Here is a 22,219-nt window from a genome sequence, read left to right as displayed (position 1 = left end):
CAAAGGGAGACGGAATGGAAGGATAGGGTATATATTTAATAACAATAATAATAATAATAAGGGAAACATGATGAGAAATGACTAATGAGCAAAGTAAAATAATATGGAAATGAAATTTATGATTAATATTATTATATATGAATATTACAACCCCTATCACACAGGAAAGTGTATTTATGAAACTAATAATAAAACGACATAAATAGACATGATAGACATGTCATGCATGTAAGCACTGGCTGTGAATAAGGACAGGTTTTATAAAGTGATGCAAAGTGTCATGAATGGCGGACTCATCTTCAAAGTGCTGTCCCATTCCTTTCACAACAATTTGGAGCCCTTGCAGCCTCTCACCCTCAAGCACTTATACAGCTGACGTCACTAAAGTCAATGAGGGTTCAGGGCTCAGGGCTTGAGGGAGGCAATTGGGATTGGGCCTAAGTGGGGGAGGATGTAACCCAGCTGTCAGTTGTGTTAATGCAGCTTCACTCTAATTCAATGTGTAGTGCCCTTTAAGAGTTACGACAGTACTGATGATTTATGGCTGTTTTTACGACAACGTTCTCATTTACGTTGGTTCTCACAGATGGTATTTGCCTGCCTTGAGAGAGACATCACGTCTTACAGACTCGTCTCAAACAATACTTTTGTTTGTTGTTACACTCTTCAATATTAGGTGAGCACTGAACATATATGTAAGAGGGTAAAATCTGTCACATGGTAATGCTGTTTGTTTTATGGTGAATGTTTTAATAATATAAGACATAATATAAGACATTGTTTTATTTGTATATTGAGAGATGGTATTTGCCTGCCTTGAGAGAGACATCACGTCTTACAGACTCGTCTCAAACAATACTTTTGTTTGTTGTTACACTCTTCAATATTAGTGGACCCAAGAAGAAAAGAGACTGCATGCTGCTCATCACCTGTGTCTGACTGTGGAGAACTGTCACGTCTGTGACCATTGGAGAACTCGCTGGTTTGGTCTAATACCTGCAAAGTCTGGTATCTCTATTCTCACCCAGACTCTATGGACTGAGGAGAATTACAAAGGAACCCCTTTGGTTTTCAATCAGAGACAATTGTTTTGTTTCATTTGAGACTGTTGATTCAAATATCAGGAGATTGGAGTTGGACTATATATACTTGTTTTTATTTTATTTTTTTGTTATCAATCTGAATGTTCAAAGGTGAATTTAAAATATTGAACAGGACACTAAGTGTCCTGTTGCTCTATGTTTAGAAAATAAGAAGATACAGTATCTACTCTGTTATTGCTCATGGGAACAGTTGTGTTCATGTCCAGTACATTATATAAAAGAAACATATAAACTAAGCTGGATACAGTAGTAAACTGCTACTGGAACCTGGAGAAAATAAATTCTACTAAGTTGGTACAGCTACATGGTTTCTATAATTATTCTGTCACGAGCTGTAGACAGTATTGGTTACATTAACAGCATACTTACACCATATGTATGGTACACTTACACCACATGTACCCTTACACCATATGTACACTTACACCATATGTATGGTACACTTACACCACATGTACCCTTACACCATATGTACACTTACACCATATGTACACTTACACACACTTATGTTTCTTTTCCCTTTTTACCTCTATGATGAATTCCTTTTCTGTTCGACTATATAGAAGTGTCTATTTGTACGTCTCTAAATGTTTTGATGAATTGAACATGGTGGACCCTCTTGTAAACAAGTGTAGCCTAATGCTTAATTGGGTCGTCCACTCACAGTTAACAGTCTTTGTATTGAGTTTGTGCTTGAAATGTACTGTAATTCTGCAAACTGTTAATACATATTTCAATCAATCAATCAAAAACACCATATGTACACTTAGACCATATGTACACTTACGCCAGGGCTCCACCGGACGCGTTGCGTCTCCGTCGCGTCGCGTCAAAAAACGCACCGGTTCAATTTTAATGCACGCGTCGCGTCTCCGTCAACGCGGGCAGTGGAGCCACCCTTCATTGATTAAAAAGGGAACATTCCCTGACGGTGACGCTGACGCGCCCGGTGGAGCCCGGCCGTTACACGGTTCAGCTGCACAATGTGAGCTTTGTAAATAATAAAACAATATAAATACATCATAATAAACCATAATTTAATGTCATAAAACAATGAATACTCATGTGTTAGGATAGGCCTGGTGTTTATTGTTTTATACAACACAGAATGATACAGTAGGATATTTAACTTTTTATTTATATTCACCAATTAGCATTTTCTCCTCATATGGGTTCCCAAACAATGACCCTTTTTTGGGTCGTGGACTTTTATTCCTTTTAAGATACAAAATACAATTATAATAGTCTAATAATGATAATAATCAGAAGTAAAACAAAAGTCAAACATTTTTCAAATTGATTTCAGAAATAATTAAAAACAAAATCCATATTTAACCCACAATGCACTATAAGACTTGATTTGACAGAGAATAATCATCATCATCATGATCATCATATGAATTATTATAATGTACATCATTCATTAATTTGAGATTAATTAAAGTACAAATGGAATGTGATCAATACGAGCTCCATCCAACGTGCGAACGTTTCGGATGGCCTGTCCGAAAGAAAGCCAGACATTTACCACTAAGTACCCTCACAAAGAAAAATGCTGTAATCCTGGTCTCTATACTGCCTCCCCCTGGTCAGCCGGGGCGCCTGATGGAGGGGAAAGGAACGGGTTGGAAAAACGTGTTCCTTCCACGCGATATTTGTTCAACCGGGGAAACGCCCCCCATTAGAGGTGAAAAGAAGCGACATTGTATCTGAAGTTTGAACACAATGTGGACAAACCCCAACCGTGACATGAACACAGAGAATACACACATGTATTGATAGACCAATTTGTAGAGATATTGAATAGAAAAGTATTTAAACCTCTCTTTTTTCATCTTTAAATTAGTAAATACAAAACTCAATCTACATGTGACAATTGACACATATCCATGTGTTATAGTTTGCAATCATATGCATTGATTAGCATACATTGTTTTTATTATATTTTGACACTTGCTTTGGCAATGTAGATGTTTGTTATCATCATCAATAAAGCTCATTTGAATTGCATTGGTTAAAACAAATGTTCAACCTCGTGTCCTTATTTGGACATAATTATGTACATGTTACAAGTATCTGTAGCCAAAAATAATGGACATTTTTACATTGATTATGAAGATTTTCTTTTCTTTTTTTTGCCCTTTTCGAAGGGCTTGAAGGGTAACCTTTTGGCCACCCCCTACTTTCTTTCCCTGGTCCCAGATCAGACGTTCTGTCATGGCATGTTGACATGTCAGTCTGATCCGTAGGTGATGATCTGGTCCCAGATCAGACGTTCTGACATGGCGTGTTGACATGTCAGTCTGATCCGTAGGTGATGATCTGGTCCCAGATCAGACATTCTGACATGGCGTGTTGACATGTCAGTCCGATCCGTAGGTGATGATCTGGTCCCAGATCAGACGTTCTGACATGGCGTGTTGACATGTCAGTCTGATCCGTAGGTGAGGACTATAGTGCTGCTACAGCAGTTCACGAAAGTTTTGGTCCTTCTTAAGGATCTCGATAATTTTTGAGCTGGCTTCGTCTCCCTTCTTCCGCACCATGTCAATAATCGCCCGTGCTTTTGTTGCCCTGGGCTTCACGTCTTTGACGTACTCCATTTCGTCGTCGTTGATGACACCCTCATGCAGAAGTTGGTCCAGCAGAGAATCCAGGTTGGCCGCTGAGACTCTGTTGACGAACTCCACCCACAGACGTCAGCTTGTCCTCTGCACCTTGAAGGGTATATTTCTCTATCAGTCGTACATGCGCAATAATAACAGTGGTTTTATATAATGTTTCAGAGCTCAAATGAAGGCCTGAAACGATATCACGCTCGTTGACAAGGCCAGAATTCACAAATTGGTGAAACTGAGATTTAGGGTGTGTGTGTGTGTGTGTGTGTGTGTGTGTGTGTGTGTGTGTTCTACCTTCTAGTTCCTGGTTGATCTTCTCCAGTTGACTCTCTTTGTCCTTCAGTTGATCTGTGATCTTCTTCACTTTGTTGCTCAGTTTGTCAAAGAAGGACCACTTCGTCTGGCTCTTCTCCAGTTCTCCCTTTAGCTGTTTAATCTCTTGGTGAACAACCTGTTGTGACTCTTTTACAGAACACATACATACAGTAGATGAAACATCTTGGAGAACCACCTGTTGTGACTCTTTTACAGAACACATACAGTAGATGAAACATCTTGGAGAACAACCTGTTGTGACTCTTTTACAGAACACACACACAGTAGATGAAACATCTTGGAGAACAACCTGTTGTGATTCTTTTACAGAACACATACAGTAGATGAAACATCTTGGAGAACAACCTGTTGCGACTCTTTTACAGAACACATACAGTAGATGAAACATCTTGGAGAACAACCTGTTGTGACTCTTTTACAGAACACATACAGTAGATGAAACATACAGTTTAGTCTGTCGGGTGGAAACCTGGCATGTCCAAAACTGTTACTTTTCAGGAAATAGGCTGCTGACGTGCCTATTGGACAAGGACGAGTTGGGGAGGGACTTAGCGAAGGGCTAATGAATGTTGAAACGACGATCAGTAGGCTACTTTTTGTTTTTGTGGAGGGAAGGATTGTTGATTCACATGTTTCGTGGGACGGGTTGGGCTCTGTGGCGGGTTAAGAAAAACACCTGACCTGCACATCACTAGTGTCTACCTTGTAGTGTGAGGATGGTGTTCTAGTGTCTACCTTGTAGTGTGGATGGTGTTCTAGTGTCTACCTTGCAGTGTGTAGATGGTGTTCTAGTGTCTACCTTGTAGTGTGGATGGTGTTCTAGTGTCTACCTTGTAGTGTGAGGATGGTGTTCTAGTGTTTACCTTGTAGTGTGTATAGATGGTGTTCTAGTGTCTACCTTGTAGTGTGGATGGTGTTCTAGTGTCTACCTTGTAGTGTGGATGGTGTTCTAGTGTCTACCTTGTAGTGTGTATAGATGGTGTTCTAGTGTCTACCTTGTAGTGTAGATGGTGTTCTAGTGTCTACCTTGTAGTGTGTAGATGGTGTTCTAGTGTCTACCTTGTAGTGTGAGGATGGTGTTCTAGTTTCTACCTCGTAGTGTGGATGGTGTTCTAGTGTCTACCTTGCAGTGTGTAGATGGTGTTCTAGTGTCTACCTTGTAGTGTAGATGGTGTTCTAGTGTCTACCTTGTAGTGTGTAGATGGTGTTCTAGTGTCTACCTTGTAGTGTGGATGGTGTTCTAGTGTCTACCTTGTAGTGTGGATGGTGTTCTAGTGTCTACCTTGTAGTGTGGATGGTGTTCTAGTGTCTACCTTGTAGTGTGTGGCCCCACTGGGCCTGGCATCCAACGGGTCACTGTCAACTCCATCTCACCCGTCGAGCTCGTCCTCCGCCACCAGTCAGAAGAAAGGCAGCTTGACTTTGCTAAAAAAGGCTGTTAAGCGCCGCTTTGAGGGTCTTTCTGGTCAACAGCCACTGAAGAAGCCTACCCCTCTAACACTATTCAATACCTGGGAATGGCCTGGAAAGCAGGCGAGCATCCCACCCCAGAACCCCCCCTCTCCACAAACGTCGCCCCATACACTGGACAGTAGCCCCTCACCACAACGGCCCACTTCGTCGTTGTCCCCCTCCCTGCCAACGCCGCTAACATTATTCAACACCTGGGAATGGCCTGGGAAGCCCACCCCCTCCTCCTCACAAACGACTCCTCACATATTGGACAGTAGCCGCCGCTACCCATCAAAACTGCCCCCTTCGTCTGCGCCCCCCTCCCCCCCTACGTCGCTGCTGATTGGAGACAGCATAATAAAACATATCCAACCAAAAAGCACATTATTACGTTGTTTTCCAGGAGCAACCACTGCTGATCTCCTGGACAAAATGCCCGACGTCCTGGCCTCTCTTCCCATTTCCATCACAAAAATTATCCTTCACGTGGGCACCAACGACCGTTCAGAACAAACACGAATCCATTATTCCCATCTTTTCAACCTCCTTGTCAACAGTGGAAAGTCGGTGTATATTTCAGGTCCATTGCCTACGCTTAGTAGCCGCGGCGATGTCCGCTACAGTCGGCTGCTGGCGCTGCATCACTGGCTCCAATTTGCATGTCACGTTCATAACATCCACTTCATCCACAATTTCTATCTATTTTGGGAGCGTCCGTCTTTTTATGCCGCCGATGGCCTCCACCTAAGCAAGCTGGGATGCAAAATGCTTGACCAAAATATACATGACTCTATGGCTCCACAGACGCTGCCAAAAGATTTCACCCACGTGTTACCTGATCAATGACTACTAGTATTGTTTACTACAGCTGACTCGGGCCATGCTCCTGTGTGCAAGCTCCGCCCCCAAGCCGCGTCAGACACCTCACACAGCCACCAAACCAGTTCACATAGTCACCACAGCCCCACCTTGTGGTCGGGAGGACTTCCACCTCCCTTTGCGCCTAGATCTCTGCCTGTCAACCACTTAGACCTAGACGCCCCTCCAAACCCCATCTCAACTGTCATTAGAAACAGGAAATATCACCAAAATAAAAACGGCCTAAATCAAAAAAATCTCCACTCCGTGAAAACTGTTAAGACTGTACAAACAACCTTAACCAGCTCAAAATTGGCTTCCTCAATATAAGATCCCTAAATAATAAATCCCCTATAATTTATGATTATATAATCGACCATAAACTAGACATGATGGGACTCTGTGAAACCTGGCTCACAGCTAATGATGAACAGCCCCTAATCGCTGCATCCCCACCAAATTTTATATTCTCCCAATCAGCCCGCACCACAAAAAAAGGTGGTGGTGTTGCACTAATCCATAACGCAAAGTATCCACGCAACCAAAAACCCAATAATCATTTTTCATCATTTGAGTTGTTATTAATGTCCTCATCATTACCCAGTCAAAATGCCCTCCCCTTTTCCATAGCCATCCTATACCGTCCCCCTGGTGCCTACACCCTTTTTCTAGAGGAATTCTCTCAATTTCTATCAGACCTCATAATCCGTGCTGACCATCTGGCCATAATAGGAGATTTTAACATTCATTATAATAACAAATCCAACCCACTTAATAAAGCCTTTACATCACTTATTGAATCCCTTGATTTTTCCCAAACCGTCACAGAACCCACACACCGAAATGGCAATACCATAGACCTTGTCCTGACCCGTGGAATCAAAATCCAGAATATAACAGTTTCTTCATCTGCCCCATCAGTAACCGACCACTATTTCATCGACTTTACAGCTTTGATCCCCTTACCCTCCATTAACCACTGCCCCTCACAAAGCCGCTGCATTAACAATACAGTCAAAATAGCACTAGAATCTGCACTGCCAACTGTCATCACTCCTTTCAATAACTATTCTGGATCTCTCGACAATTTCACAAATGGGTTCAATAATGTCCTCCTCAATGCTATAGATTCCATCGCCCCCTTCAAAACTATAAAACGCACATCACAGAATATTTCACCATGGTTCAACAATAATACAAGATCACTCAAACGAACATGTCGAAACCTTGAACAAAAGTGGCGTAAAACTAAGCTCGAGGTATTTCATTTGGCATGGGATGAGTCAGTACACACATATAAACGTGCTCTACAAAAAGCTAAAAACACATACTACTCCACATTAATAGCCAACAACAAAAACAACCCCAGATTCCTTTTTGACACAATCGCCAACCTCACCAAAACCACTCCCCCAGCTCCCCCCCCTTCCATCAATCCACTAGATTTCCTTACATTTTTCAACAACAAAGTGGAGTCAATTAGAGAGCAGACTAAGAGCACTGCTACCGCTTCACCCACAACCGCCTCCCAACCTCCATCTTCCACAGCCACTCATTCCAGCATCACCCTATCACATTTTGATATAATCTCCTATGATAATCTCATTAAACTGGTCTCCACATCAAAATCCACCACCTGCCTACTGGATCCAATCCCCACCAAATTATTTAAAGAGCTGCTTTCTACACTGGGCCCCCCGCTTCTTCATATCATAAATGAGTCCCTAATCAGTGGCACCGTTCCAACAGTTTTCAAAACCGCAATAATCAAACCCCTACTAAAAAAACCTAGTCTAGATCCACACACATTAGCGAACTATAGACCAATATCCAATCTCCCATTTATGTCAAAACTGCTAGAAAAAGTTGTTGCCAGTCAGCTTACAGCCTATCTCAGCAATAACAATCTCTTTGACAATTTTCAGTCCGGTTTCAGATCCCACCACTCCACAGAAACCGCTCTGGTTAAAGTGTCAAATGATCTGCTAATGGCAATGGATGCGGACAGGACCTCTCTCCTGCTGCTCCTCGACCTTAGTGCCGCATTTGATACGGTCGATCACTCAATTCTCCTCGATCGTTTAGAACATCTAATTGGTATCAAAGGTCCTGCACTCGATTGGTTCCGCTCCTACCTCTCACATAGATCTCAGCGTGTGCTCTTCAATAACTCAATGTCCGATTTTTCCAGTGTTAACTACGGTGTCCCACAAGGCTCAGTTCTTGGTCCAATCCTCTTCTGTTTATATATGACACCATTAGGCGACATTTTTAGAAAGTCTGGCATAGAATACCACTGCTATGCAGACGACACCCAAATTTACATCCCCATCACAGCAACTGACCCATCCAACATTCACAAACTTGAAATCTGTCTAGCCGAGGTAAAGAAATGGATGAACAGCTCCTTCCTACTCCTGAACTCTGCCAAATCAGAGATGCTACTAGTCGGTCCAGCCAAGCATACTCATCTGTTCAATAACATAACCCTTAACCTCGATGGCTGCCCAATAACCCACAAACCAACAGTCCGAAATCTAGGAGTCATTTTTGACACATCTCTATCTTTCACACACCACATAAAAAGCATTACAAAATCTGCCTTCTTCCATCTGCGCAACGTTGCTAGAATCCGTCCAATACTCTCACTTCCCGACGCCGAAACCCTGGTCCACGCCTTCATCACCTCAAGAATAGACTACTGCAATGCCCTCTTCTCCGGTTTACCATCAACAGCAACAAATGGCCTCAGATTAGTACAAAACGCAGCAGCTAGAGTACTCACCAGAAAAAATAAATTTGACCACATCACACCAACACTAATAGAACTTCACTGGCTACCCATACAGGCCAGAGCCGACTTCAAGATACTCCTCCTGACCTATAAAACCTTAAATGGACTCGCACCACCTTACATGTCCAGTTTAATAAATATATACATCCCCCCAAGACCACTACGCTCTCAGGATGCTGGAAAACTCACAGTCACAACACATAATAAAATAACGGTTGGGGGCAGAGCTTTCACACACCGTGCCCCCTGTCTCTGGAACGCTCTCCCTCAGGATGTCAGAAATTCACACTCCCTGGAAATTTTTAAGTCAAGGCTAAAAACACACCTTTTTTCTATACATTTCGGTTCCGCTTAGTTTTTAATCAGTATGATTCATACAGCTATGCACATTTTACTATGTTTTGCTATGTTTTTATTGCTATTTGTGTTTGATTTGTTTTGTATTGATGCTGTAAAGTGCACAGAGACCCCCTGGGTGATTTTGTACTATAAATAAAATAAACTGAAACTGAAACTATAGATGGTGTTCTAGTGTCTACCTTGTAGTGGGGATGGTGTTCTAGTGTCTACCTTGTAGTGGGGATGGTGTTCTAGTTTCTACCTTGTAGTGTGGATGGTGTTGTAGTGTCTACCTTGTAGTGTGTATATATGGTGTTCTAGTGTCTACCTTGTAGTGTGTATAGATGGTGTTCTAGTGTCTACCGTGTAGTGTGTATAGATGGTGTTCTAGTGTCTACCTTGTAGTGTGGATGGTGTTCTAGTGTCTACCTTGCAGTGGGTAGATGGTGTTCTAATCTAGTGTATACCTTGTAGTGTGTGGATGGTGTTCTAATCTAGTGTCTACCTTGTAGTGTGTAGATGGTGTTCTAATCTAGTGTCTACCTTGTAGTGTGTGGATGGTGTTCTAATCTAGTGTCTACCTTGTAGTGTGTGGATGGTGTTCTAATCTAGTGTCTACCTTGTAGTGGGTAGATGGTGTTCTAATCTAGTGTATACCTTGTAGTGTGTGGATGGTGTTCTAATCTAGTGTCTACCTTGTAGTGTGTGGATGGTGTTCTAATCTAGTGTCTACCTTGTAGTGTGTAGATGGTGTTCTAATCTAGTGTCTACCTTGTAGTGTGTAGATGGTGTTCTAATCTAGTGTCTACCTTGTAGTGGGTAGATGGTGTTCTAATCTAGTGTCTACCTTGTAGTGTGTAGATGGTGTTCTAATCTAGTGTCTACCTTGTAGTGTGTAGATGGTGTTCTAATCTAGTGTCTACCTTGTTGCGAACGCAGTGAGCATTTACTATGAGACCCAGCAGATCACGTCTGTGTGTGTGTCTGTCTGTGTGTCACGCTGTAACACCACCCGCCCACCACCAGAGGGCGCAGCTGTATCACACACAAAAACACACACACACACATGCACGCACGCGCACACACACACACACACACACACACACGCACGCACGCACGCACACACACAAAAAAAATGTACTTAAAAAAAGACTTAACTTAAAAAAAAAAAAAACTTAAAAAGGAAAAACGCACACAAAAAAAAATAACTTAAAAAAAAACTTAAAGAAAAAACTTTTAAAAAAAAAACCTAAAAAAGAAACACGCACGCACGCACACATACACACACTAAAACTTGAAAAAACATTTAATTTAAAAAAAACTTAACTTAAAAAAACCCCTTAAAAAGTACGTAATTTATTCTAATTGTTGTTATTGCAATTTACGAGCTGCGTTCGCTTCCCGCGTTTGCGCGTCTTACTTGTAGTGGGTAGATGGTGTTCTAATCTAGTGTCTACCTTGTAGTGGGTAGATGGTGTTTTAATCTAGTGTCTACCTTGTAGTGTGTGGATGGTGTTCTAATCTAGTGTCTACCTTGTAGTGTGTAGATGGTGTTCTAATCTAGTGTCTACCTTGTAGTAGTGTGTGGATGGTCTTCTCCAGTTGCATCTCTCTTCTCTCTCGTTTCTTCTCCAACTCCACGTCTCGCCTCTCTTTGTCCCCCAGTTGAACTGTGAGCTGCTCTACTTTTCAGTTCAGTCTCTGCTGTTCCCCTCCAAAGTGTTGTTTCATAGCCGCTAGCATCTCTTTTATAGAACACAACATATAAAACATACTGTGTAGTCAGTTTAGAATAGCTGAACCACTGACATTTTGAAATCCTAATACATTTTCTCGATATGTCTTTCACTTAATTGTGTTTACTGTAATATTGTAGTCTGGAAGGGAATAGAAATGTTTTCCTGTACAGTCATGTGTGATTACACTGATGACATCACCTGCTTCTTCATCATCCTCAGACCATCTTCCTGTTTCAGTTTTAATCTCTTTATTTATTGTCTTTTATAAATTAACCTCTTAGTAAACTGATCCTATCCTCCGCACACGCACACACACACACACACACACACACACACACACACACACACACACACACATCAATAGAGCATATAATATTTGGGAAGTATGTTAAAACTAACTGACTGTTACATGCACAATAACAACAGTTGAATTACTTAGTTAATCACAGTGTCTGCTATAGTTGTACAACAAAGTATATAAAGGGTTAATGAGGGATGAGTTCCTTCTCTCACCTTGTTTCCTTGCCTCACCTTGTTTCCTTATCTCACCTTGTTTCCTTGCTTCTTCATCAAATCGCTTTCTCAGCGTCTGATAGGTTTGTTCCAGATCCTCAGATGTTTCCAGTTTCATCCATATTCTGTCCTTCTCTTCTTGCATTGCTTTGTTTTCTCTTTGTTTTTGGATCATCTCTTTGGTGAGGTAACCGCCACCGTTCTTCATCACCAGCTGGTGGATTTTCTCCATCAGCTCAGTGACCTGAGAGGGATCCTCAGTGTTGAAGACATGACAGCAAACATCACCACCGCATTTACTGATGGCTTGTTGTAGTTTTGGAAAAGCTTTCCAACAGTCTTCAACTGAACAGTGTTGAAGATCAAGATCGCCACCATGAGTGAAAATAATCATGCCGTGACTTAAGAGCAAGTGACTTAAGGTCAAGCCAAACCATGTCTCCATCAGTTCAACAAGTCTCTTCTCCTCAGGTGTGTATTTTCCCATTTGGATCACACGCAGGAACACATGAGGACCAGGAGCAGCTAAACGTTCACACCGCTCATACTCTTCTTCTAAGAGCTTTTGACCAGTTTCATCTTCGCGCTGCTCTGCATCAAACACGTCAAACCATCCTGGGAAGTCAATAACAGAAACCTTTCTGCCGTCAACTACACCTGTGATCTTCTCACAGCTGGTCGATGTGGCTTTAAATGCTCCGTAACCCAGGATGGCGTTTCCAGTGGCAGTGATTCCAGCTCTACTCAATCCAGATATCTGAATCCGAATTTCATCCTCATTTGTTATGAGAGCTGATGAAGGACAGACAGACAGACAGACAGACAGACGATAACAGCTGTATGAACTAATTTACAGGTACATTCATTGTGTTGATCCTGTTACAGTTTAACCAGTATGCCCTGGCATCACTATTGTAATTATTTAAAACAATAAAAATAAAATACATCCAATATTTAAATAAACAAACAACCAAACTTAGCAAAAATAGCAGATCTACAAGTGTGTGCCACATTGAAAGCTTGTAGCTCGGCTATTTCCAATATTCACGGTACAACAGTGCATATAGTTCACTTATTCTATCTCTATTGAAGATGTCATAATATAGAGCAGCATTCACTATCTCTATTGTAGACCAAAGACCTGTCATAATATAGAGCAGCATTCACTATCTCTAGTGTAGACCTGTCATAATATAGAGCAGCATTCACTAGCTCTATTGTAGACCTGTCATAATATAGAGCAGCATTCACTATCTCTATTGTAGACATGTCATAATATAGAGCAGCATTCACTATCTCTAGTGTAGACATGTCATAATATAGAGCAGCATTCACTATCTCTATTGTAGACATGTCATAATATAGAGCAGCATTCACTATCTCTATTGTAGACCTGTCATAATATAGAGCAGCATTCACTATCTCTATTGTAGACCTGTCATAATATAGAGCAGCATTCACTATCTCTATTGTAGATGTCATAATATAGAGCAGCATTCACTATCTCTATTGTAGACCTGTCATAATATAGATGACATTCTGTTAAAATTCTGTATGCAAAATGTGGCAGGTGGCAATGTTACACATTGTGAGCTTGTAGATCAGCTATTTTTCGTGAAGACATTTAGCGTGTGCGTGCGTGTGTGTGTGTGGGTAAAATAAACTAAACTAATAGCAGTGAATAAGGCCATGAATAACAGCAAGGATTTTAAAAGCTAGAGTTTAGAAGTAGGTCTTGAGCTGTGCTTTATAAATGTCTACTGAGGCTGCCTGTCGAAGGTATTGTGGGAGTAAAGTAGAATGTCTGAGCGATAATTAAATCATGTATTGTTGTTGTGTGAAACACCTCCTTTCCCATAACTGTCACCTACCGTCAACTCTGGCCTCTGCCATGACTCCTGCAGGAAGACAAATGAAGAAATATCAACACATCTGACATTAATTAAAAACAAATTCATTAAAAAAAAAAACACCAGCTCAGTGGACTTGTGGCTAGAGTGTCCGCCCTGAAACTGGGAGGTTGGGGTTCGATCCCCGGCCGGGTCATACCAAAGACTGTAAAAATGGGACCCAGAGCCTCCCTGCTTGGCACTCAGCATCAAGGGTTGGATTGGGGGGGGTCAGTCCCTGATTGGCACTCAGCAGCAAGGGTTCGATTGGGGGGGGGTCAGTCCTTGATTGGCACTCAGCATCAAGGGTTGGATTGGGGGGGTCAGTCCCTGATTGGCACTCAGCATCAAGGGTTTGATTGGGGGGCTCAGTCCCTGCTTGGCTTGGCATTCAGCATCAAGGGTTTGATTGGGGGGCTCAGTCCCTGCTTGGCACTCAGCATCAACCGGTTAATGTGAAAAAAGTGATGCTATCACTCAAAGATTTAGTGACCACCTTGTAGTACCTCTGAGGTTTGTGGCAGCGGTGGCCGAACGGTTTGCGGAGCGGTCTTGATACCGGAAGGTCGCCAGTTCGTATCCCCGGACCGGCACGTTAAAATTACCACCGCTGAAGTGCCCTTGAGCAAGGCATTGAACCACTACCATGAAATGTTCTATGAGCAGGGCCTGGCTGTAAACAAGTATCTGATGCTTAGTCCAGTTACCCTGGGTAAATATAGTAACTTTGCTTTGCTTTGCCCCAGACCCCTTGAAGAGCCTCAGCCATAGAACTCTCATCGGCCCTGAAAATTAAGGCCTGTCCCTGGGTTCTGCATGGACCACAGTAAGGTCCTGGGTTCTGTATGAACCACAGCAAGGTCCTGGGTTCTGTATGAAGGACAGTAAGGTCCTGGGTTCTGTATGAAGGACAGTAAGGTCCTGGGTTCTGTATGAAGGACAGTAAGGTCCTGGGTTCTGTAAGAACCACAGTAAGGTCCTGGGTTCTGTATGAACCACAGTAAGGTCCTGGGTTCTGTATGAAGGACAGTAAGGTCCTGGGTTCTGTATTGATAATTGATTGATAATTTTATTAGACAAAAAAAATGCAAACAGTACAGGGTACAGTCAAGCACAGCATTGGTCCAAAAGGACAGCATGATGGACAGTAAGGTCCTGGGTTCTGTATGAAGGACAGTAAGGTCCTGGGTTCTGTATGAAGGACAGTAAGGTCCTGGGTTCTGTATGAACCACAGTAAGGTCCTGGGTTCTGTATGAAGGACAGTAAGGTCCTGTGTTCTGTATGAAGGACAGTTAGGTCCTGTGTTCTGTATGAAGGACAGTAAGGTCCTGGGTTCTGTATGAACCACAGTAAGGCATTCCTTTAAATCTTTATCGTGGTGTAATCACTCATGTGTGTGGAGGACAGGTATACATGACGGTTTGGACTCTCATTTTTCAATTGTTCAAACTAGATTCTAGTCATTGCATAGCCGTCAAGGTCCCTAAACTGCAGTAAACTGATATTACTAGACACCAGTTGTACTAAGGGTCCTGTCAGCAAACTAGATATTGCTATATCAGTCTGTCGTTAAAGAAACAATCGTTCCCAGACAATTGTCTCCCAACACGTCGCCTTCACCCTCCATTGGCATGCCCGACATCACAACTATGCAAGGTGCAAGACTGTCTCATCATGATAGAAGATGTCTCATCAAGATGTGGAGCCACCTTACCAAACAAACTATTTGGTAGAACTTGATCTCCTCCTCCTCCTGACCTCAACTATCACTGTCCAGCAATCTCTATAACAGGGGTGGGCAACTGGCGGCCCGGGGGCCACATGCGGCCCCCACCTTCACTTAATGTGGCCCCGAGGTTACGTTTAGTTTATTTGAACATCTTCACAGAACAGATTCAAGTGCACATCAGTAGAGAAAGAAAAAAATAATGAAGACCCGTGAAGGTGATCAAAAGGCATGGGCTGAAGCTTAAAAGCTTCTAAGTGCCCATCCTACTCACAGCACAGCATTATAAATACTCAGCATAGTTATCAGTTTAACAATACATTAATCAGAGACAAAAAAGAGAAAAACAAATAACAACCCTACACCCAACCCACACCCGTGTCACTGTAGAGATCCACCAGGATCCATAGTGATTATGACTGCTTTAGTTAGATATTAGTATTGTGTCACACACACACACACACACCTATGATAAACTATATTTAGCCAGGGTAATACGCTTGAGCAATGTTTTGAATTGTGATATATTACTGCTGTGTTTGACATCCTCTGTCAAGCGGATTAATGTCAGAATACTGATATAATATTGGTTTCAGCTGTTTACAATTCCACAACATGCAAACATGACCAGCTGTTATTACTATTAGTAGCTCATTGCTTCAACACAAGTATAGCCTAATTAAAGGCATTTGAAATTACATAAAAATGTAAATTGTCAGGATTCCAATTCAAAAATAGCAAAAAAAAAATATTCGCGATTTCAATTCGAATATAGCAAAAATAGCCGATCTACAAGCTCAAAACTGCGCCGCGTTTTGAGCTTGTAGATCGGCTATTTTTGCTACAACAGTAATATATGGCCCTATAGGGAGTGAGTGTGGAAATGTAGTGGCCCTCTCCATCGTCAAAGTTGCCCAGCCCTGCTCTATAATAACCATGTGACCCGCACCCACTCACCTCCGCACCTAAATGGTCCTTTGCTCATGTAGCGTGCGATGGAAGCACTAACTGTACTGATAAGACCCAGTCGTTGAATTCCCAAATAATTTAGACTTTCACCTGTAATGTCTGTCTCAGCCACCGGGCACAAACAAAACAAAATCACATTGGCATAGACACTATGGCACAGCAATATAACATGAGGGTGCCAATAATGAAGGTATAGCAGCACACCATTGAGTGTAATATTGCAATTATACAATACCCTTAGAAAAACATGTCAACTCAATTTCATTATAACTAAGTTATTCCCTGAAATGTTTTTATTTTTAATGACAGATGTAGCCACTAGACCTAAAATGTTCCAAGAAAATCCCTAGCATAGCAACCCAGTCGGCTCTGCTCTGGCTGTGCTGCACAGCTGATTTTTACATTTTGATTAGGTGTGCCATCATTCTCGTTTGAAGCACGGCTAGGACTAGGAGGCTACTTCAACAAATAAGATTGCTTCCTCGAAACGAGTATAAAATATTTGGTGAAAATGCCCATCACAAGCTGGCATGGTTGGTGATGACCCCTGCTTTAAAACTCATTGACCGGAAGTAAAATAGTCTGATATTTTTGCCGCAATCTTATTATAAGTCACCCGAGGCATGGATGGATTTTATAAGCGTGACCAGCAACGCTTTAGTTATGAGCCGTGAACATCGCCGTTTTCATTTGAAAAACTCAATATGCGAAAATAATCCCAGATAAAAGGGTTACATTTTTACTTTAAACATGCGTCAGCCCTGCTGCTGTTATTCAACCCAGTGATACTCAAATTTACAATTACAATTTAGGCATTTAGCAGACGCTCTTAATCCAGAGCGACTTACATTAAGCAATAACAACAAGCATGGCAATACATCACATACATAAAAAGTAGTTATCATGAAACATGCGTAAGCTAAGAACGTAACAGTGGCATATCTATGTAAACTATACATACTATACTATATTATATATTATAAATGTGTACTATAAAGTGCTATGACTACATACAATGCAATTCTAGAGCTGTCTACGTACAACAATTAAGTCTGTTTAAAATACTAATCTAAGTCTACATAAAGTGCTATCTAAGGGGCTAGGCTAGGGCAACTCCAGGCCTGCTGCTGTTATTCAACCCAGTGATACTCAAACTCCAGGCCTGCGATGCAACAACCAATCAATGTGCTCAATGTCACGCATCCAACAAGCTTTAAGCAGAGCAGATTGGACCTTCCGTTCCAAGCTTTAAGCAGAGCAGATTGGACCTTCCGTTCCAAGCTTTAAGCAGAGCAGATTGGACCTTCCGTTCCAAGCTTTAAGCAGAGCAGATTGGACCTTCCGTTCCAAGCTTTAAGCAGAGCAGATTGGACCTTCCGTTCCAAGCTTTAAGCAGAGCAGATTGGACCTTCCGTTCCAGACATAAAGGCCAAAACATCTTGAAAACGGACATTAAATCGATATTTATTTTTCTTCTTCTATTTCTCTCACTTTTTACAGGTTGTTTTTAGTTCAATGTTTATTTTAAAAATGCCATGGACAATGAAGGGAACATTTACCTCATCTTGTCCCTAACACAAACATTAAATACCATTAAGGGAACATTTACCTCATCTTGTCCCTAACACAAACATTAAATAACATTAAAATGCCATGGACAATGAAGGGAACATTTACCTCATCTTGTCCCTAACACAAACATTAAATACCATTAAAATGCCATGGACAATGAAGGGAACATTTACCTCATCTTGTCCCTAACACAAACATTAAATAACATTAAGGGAACATTTACCTCATCTTGTCCCTAACAAACATTAAATACCATTAAAATGCCATGGACAATGAAGGGAACATTTACCTCATCTTGTCCCTAACACAAACGTTAAATACCATTAAAATGCCATGGACAATGAAGGGAACATTTACCTCATCTTGTCCCTAACACAAACGTTAAATACCATTAAAATGCCATGGACAATGAAGGGAATGTGGTAACGTAAAATATAGTCCATAAGCCATAATGCTATATTTGCAATAATTAGACTAGATATATTTGGTCACTGTGCTAGTGTGATGGTTAGTGGGCTAGGAGACGGTCGGTCTAGACTCAGAGCAATCACTCAGCCTGAGTACCTTGCTTTGTTCTATACCGTTTGAAGCTTGGTCTTAGGTGTGAATCAAAACACAGTGGGACAGCCATTTGGCTATCTCTTTGCAATATGTTGATGTCGTATGTAAATCTTAACCACACCCAGAGTTCAACTGTTGTTTTGTGAAAAGGTATATTTGGTCTGTTACTGCAATGTAAAAGTTATCTAGTCTTGGCTGGCCGCGTCAGCGGTCAGGCAGTCCGTGTGCTCCCGTGGGCCGGCTATGGCCATGGGGAAGCTCTCTGTATTTGTACTTCTGAATAAATACTTCGATGGGATTCCAGTTCACCTCTCTGCCTGCGTTTCTCCGATTCGATCTGATGCTTTTGACAAGGTTTTTCACGACTCTACAAGTTTGCTTTAGTTTAGAGAGTTCTCTTTAGTTCTCTCCACTTTAGTATAGTTTGTCATTAGTTGTGTGTGAAAATACACGACAGGAACATTTACCTCATCTTGTCCCTAACACAAACATTAAATACCATTAAAATGCCATGGACAATGAAGGGAACATTTACCTCATCTTGTCCCCAACACAAACATTAAATACCATTAAAATGCCATGGACAATGAAGGGAACATTTACCTCATCTTGTCCCTAACACAAACATGAAATACCATTAACATGCCATGGACAATGAAGGGAACATTTACCTCATCTCGGACTCCGTGTTAAGATTTTCACCTTGAGTGTTTAATGTGTGTAATCTTGCTCCAATCATGGACATTGCATGGATTTGCAACGGTTTCTCCAAATGCCTCCAGAATAAATAATGGACCCTTGATATGAGAGCATCATGGGTCAAATCAGTATGGCCGCGTCTCAAATCACATACTAATCAGTAGGCCTATGCCATCTGTCAGGCTTCGTACACACCTACACAACAAATGTTCTGTCAGTGTGTGATGTCTGATTGCAATTTGATTGCTGCTCCAATTAATTTTCAATGGGAGTCACATGGTTTGACCAAACATTTGTGTTTGATGAGGGGGGCGCAATCATCGATCAAACACAAATGTTTGATCAAACCATGTGACTCCCATTGGAAAAGCATTGTGGTGGCCCAAAAAAACAAAAAAAATGACCAAACATTGCTTGATTGGTGTTTGGTACGTGTGAATGAGGCCTCAGCATTCTTTTCACTGTACTAACAATGGTTAAGTTGGAGTTTGTGAGACCACCCCGAAAGTTAGGAAAGTGCACCATCTTGTGACACAGCATAGGTACTACATCTTTCAACAAACTGACCTTCCTCTTTCCACTGCTGATCATGTCCAGCGCATGTAAGAATTAAGACATATCGGCAAGTTAGCTGACGCGCGACGGGGTGTTTTAAAAATAATAATGTGTTTATGTTTGACAGATGCTGCATGGACCCGTCACCTTGGGTGCTAGCAGCAGCCACCACCGGACTCCTTCACACTTTGGTCAACTCAACTGTCATTGTGTCTCTGTATGGTTTCAGGGGCTATCGGTCGCAGGAAGAGTAACACCAAGGATTAGTCTGTGATGTCACTGACTGACTGGTTTATAAACAGCTTCAAGTCCATACTACTTCCGTGTTGCATAACAGTGACATCACTGTCCTCTCCTTATCTTTACCACCTTGTTTCAACGTGTGTTCATGGCACGCTGCCTGTCATCAGCACAACAAGCTCAGCTGTAGACTATATTTGTCACATATTTGTTCCGTCAGACCGTCACGCTAATGAAACACTATGGGATTATTATGTCATGTCAGCAGTCAGCACTATCAGAAGATGTAACCCAGGTAAAGTAATCTGTCACTCTGCAAATTTAACTAAAGTTTTTTCCATCTGTCCAAAGTCATTTCTGATAGCCTGCAGGCTGCAGTCCTACTGATATACTGTAGGACGGCCAGCCATAATAATATTTTAGGGGGCCTACACAAGATATCTGCACCGGGGCCCACTGCCATGTAGTTTAGCCTACACAAGATATCTGCACCGGGGCCCACTGCCATGTAGTTAGGGGGCCTACACAAGATATCTGCACCGGGGCCCACTGCCATGTAGTTTAGCCTACACAAGATATCTGCACCGGGGTCCACTGCCATGTAGTTAGGGGGCCTACACAAGATATCTGCACCGGGGCCCACTGCCATGTAGTTTAGGTGGCCTACACAAGATATCTGCACCGGGGCCCACTGCCATGTAGTTAGGGGGCCTACACAAGATATCTGCACCGGGGCCCACTGCCATGTAGTTTAGGGGGCCTACACAAGATATCTGCACCGGGGTCCACTGCCATGTAGTTAGGGGGCCTACACAAGATATCTGCACCGGGGCCCACTGACATGTAGTTTAGGTGGCCTACACAAGATATCTGCACCGGGGCCCACTGCCATGTAGTTTAGCCTACACAAGATATCTGCACCGGGGTCCACTGCCATGTAGTTAGGGGGCCTACACAAGATATCTGCACCGGGGCCCACTGACATGTAATTTAGGGGGCCTACACAAGATATCTGCACCGGGGCCCACTGCCATGTAGTTTAGCCTACACAAGATATCTGCACCGGGGCCCACTGCTATGTAGTTTAGGGGGCCTACACAAGATATCTGCACCGGGGCCCACTGCCATGTAGTTAGGGGGCCTACACAAGATATCTGCACCGGGGCCCACTGCCATGTAGTTTAGCCCCTGATGGTATAAGCAATAATAATAATAATCTCCAAATCATAAATAACAGTTCAATCTAATAACTTCAAAAATAATAAACCAACTTCAGAACATGTCATAAATATAAATAAGTAATCACTAATAATGTAGGCCGAATGGATATAATAAAATCATCAAGATATATATATATATATATATATATATAAAGATGATGCAGTTAGACAGGCCAAACACTAGGTCTATTATTCCAAATTTCATGTTCAATGAACCGTTACCGGAAAAACAAATACGAACTGCTGTTCATCGTATAAACAAATAAACCGTGGCAAACATCCAAGCCAAACTACAAAGCACATGGGCAGTGCAGTGAGTCCATGATGGGTGATGAGGTGATTATGGCAATGAATAAACAGTTGATTTTCCAGAGGCTTTCTGACTCACGTTTGTTCTTGGAGGGTGAAGAGAGAGACAGTGTTCTGGAGGTTGGTAGACACAGCACTGGTGTGGTGATCTTCTGAGTATGAATGAGTGCAGCTAGTTCTACTTATATAGCCTCCAACACCTGTGCGTGGCCAATTGACAAGCTGACACTCACTCAGTCTTGATTGGATGGGAGTTACTCTCCATGAGCCTTTTGACAATCAACATATTTTTGTATAATGTCTTGTATTTAGTTTTTATATATTATGTAGAATATTGATTGATTATTTGTCTTTGTCTGTGTCCTGCAGCACACAAAGTGCCAATAAACCCTCACGGGTTTCATAAGACACCATTTTACGCTTACAGCATGTTTTACAGCAGGGCTAGGTAACCTTTGGCACCGGTGGCAACGTTGGCACAGAGGAGGGTGATCACTGGCATTAGTGTAGTTGGTTTAAAATAAGCTATTTAAAAAATAAATAAACTTAGTCAAATAAACAAAGTCCCTTATAGTTGTATGTAAATTATATCCTGCACATAATTCTACATTCATTAAAATTCAGAACTCATTGGGAGGTTATTATTATTATTAAAGAGAAACACACGTTCATGAAAATGTAGCCCTCAGGGAGACCCAAGGAAAGAAGAAGAAAAGAAAAAGGTGT

The 22,219-nt window shown here is 41.9% G+C and overlaps 1 protein-coding gene across 1 annotated transcript; it reads right to left on the bottom strand.

Annotated features, from left to right (window-relative positions):
* Positions 1 to 4,046: 4,046 nt before the first annotated feature.
* On the bottom strand, positions 4,047 to 21,667 carry LOC306918826 (GTPase IMAP family member 7-like). The gene is made up of 5 exons (XM_079531682.1): positions 21,573 to 21,667; positions 13,624 to 13,650; positions 11,789 to 12,544; positions 11,072 to 11,245; positions 4,047 to 4,183 (listed from the first exon to the last, which is right to left on the bottom strand). The coding sequence occupies exons 2-4, from the start codon at positions 13,643 to 13,645 to the stop codon at positions 11,190 to 11,192; spliced, it is 834 nt and encodes a 277-aa protein (XP_079387808.1). The 5' UTR covers positions 13,646 to 13,650; positions 21,573 to 21,667; the 3' UTR covers positions 4,047 to 4,183; positions 11,072 to 11,189.
* Between the last annotated feature and the right edge of the window lie 552 nt (positions 21,668 to 22,219).

This window comes from Electrona antarctica (genome assembly GCF_951216825.1).
Source record: "Electrona antarctica genome assembly, contig: scaffold_106, whole genome shotgun sequence".
NCBI classification, from domain to species: domain Eukaryota; kingdom Metazoa; phylum Chordata; class Actinopteri; order Myctophiformes; family Myctophidae; genus Electrona; species Electrona antarctica.
This window is presented reverse-complemented; position numbering and strand designations above follow the sequence as displayed.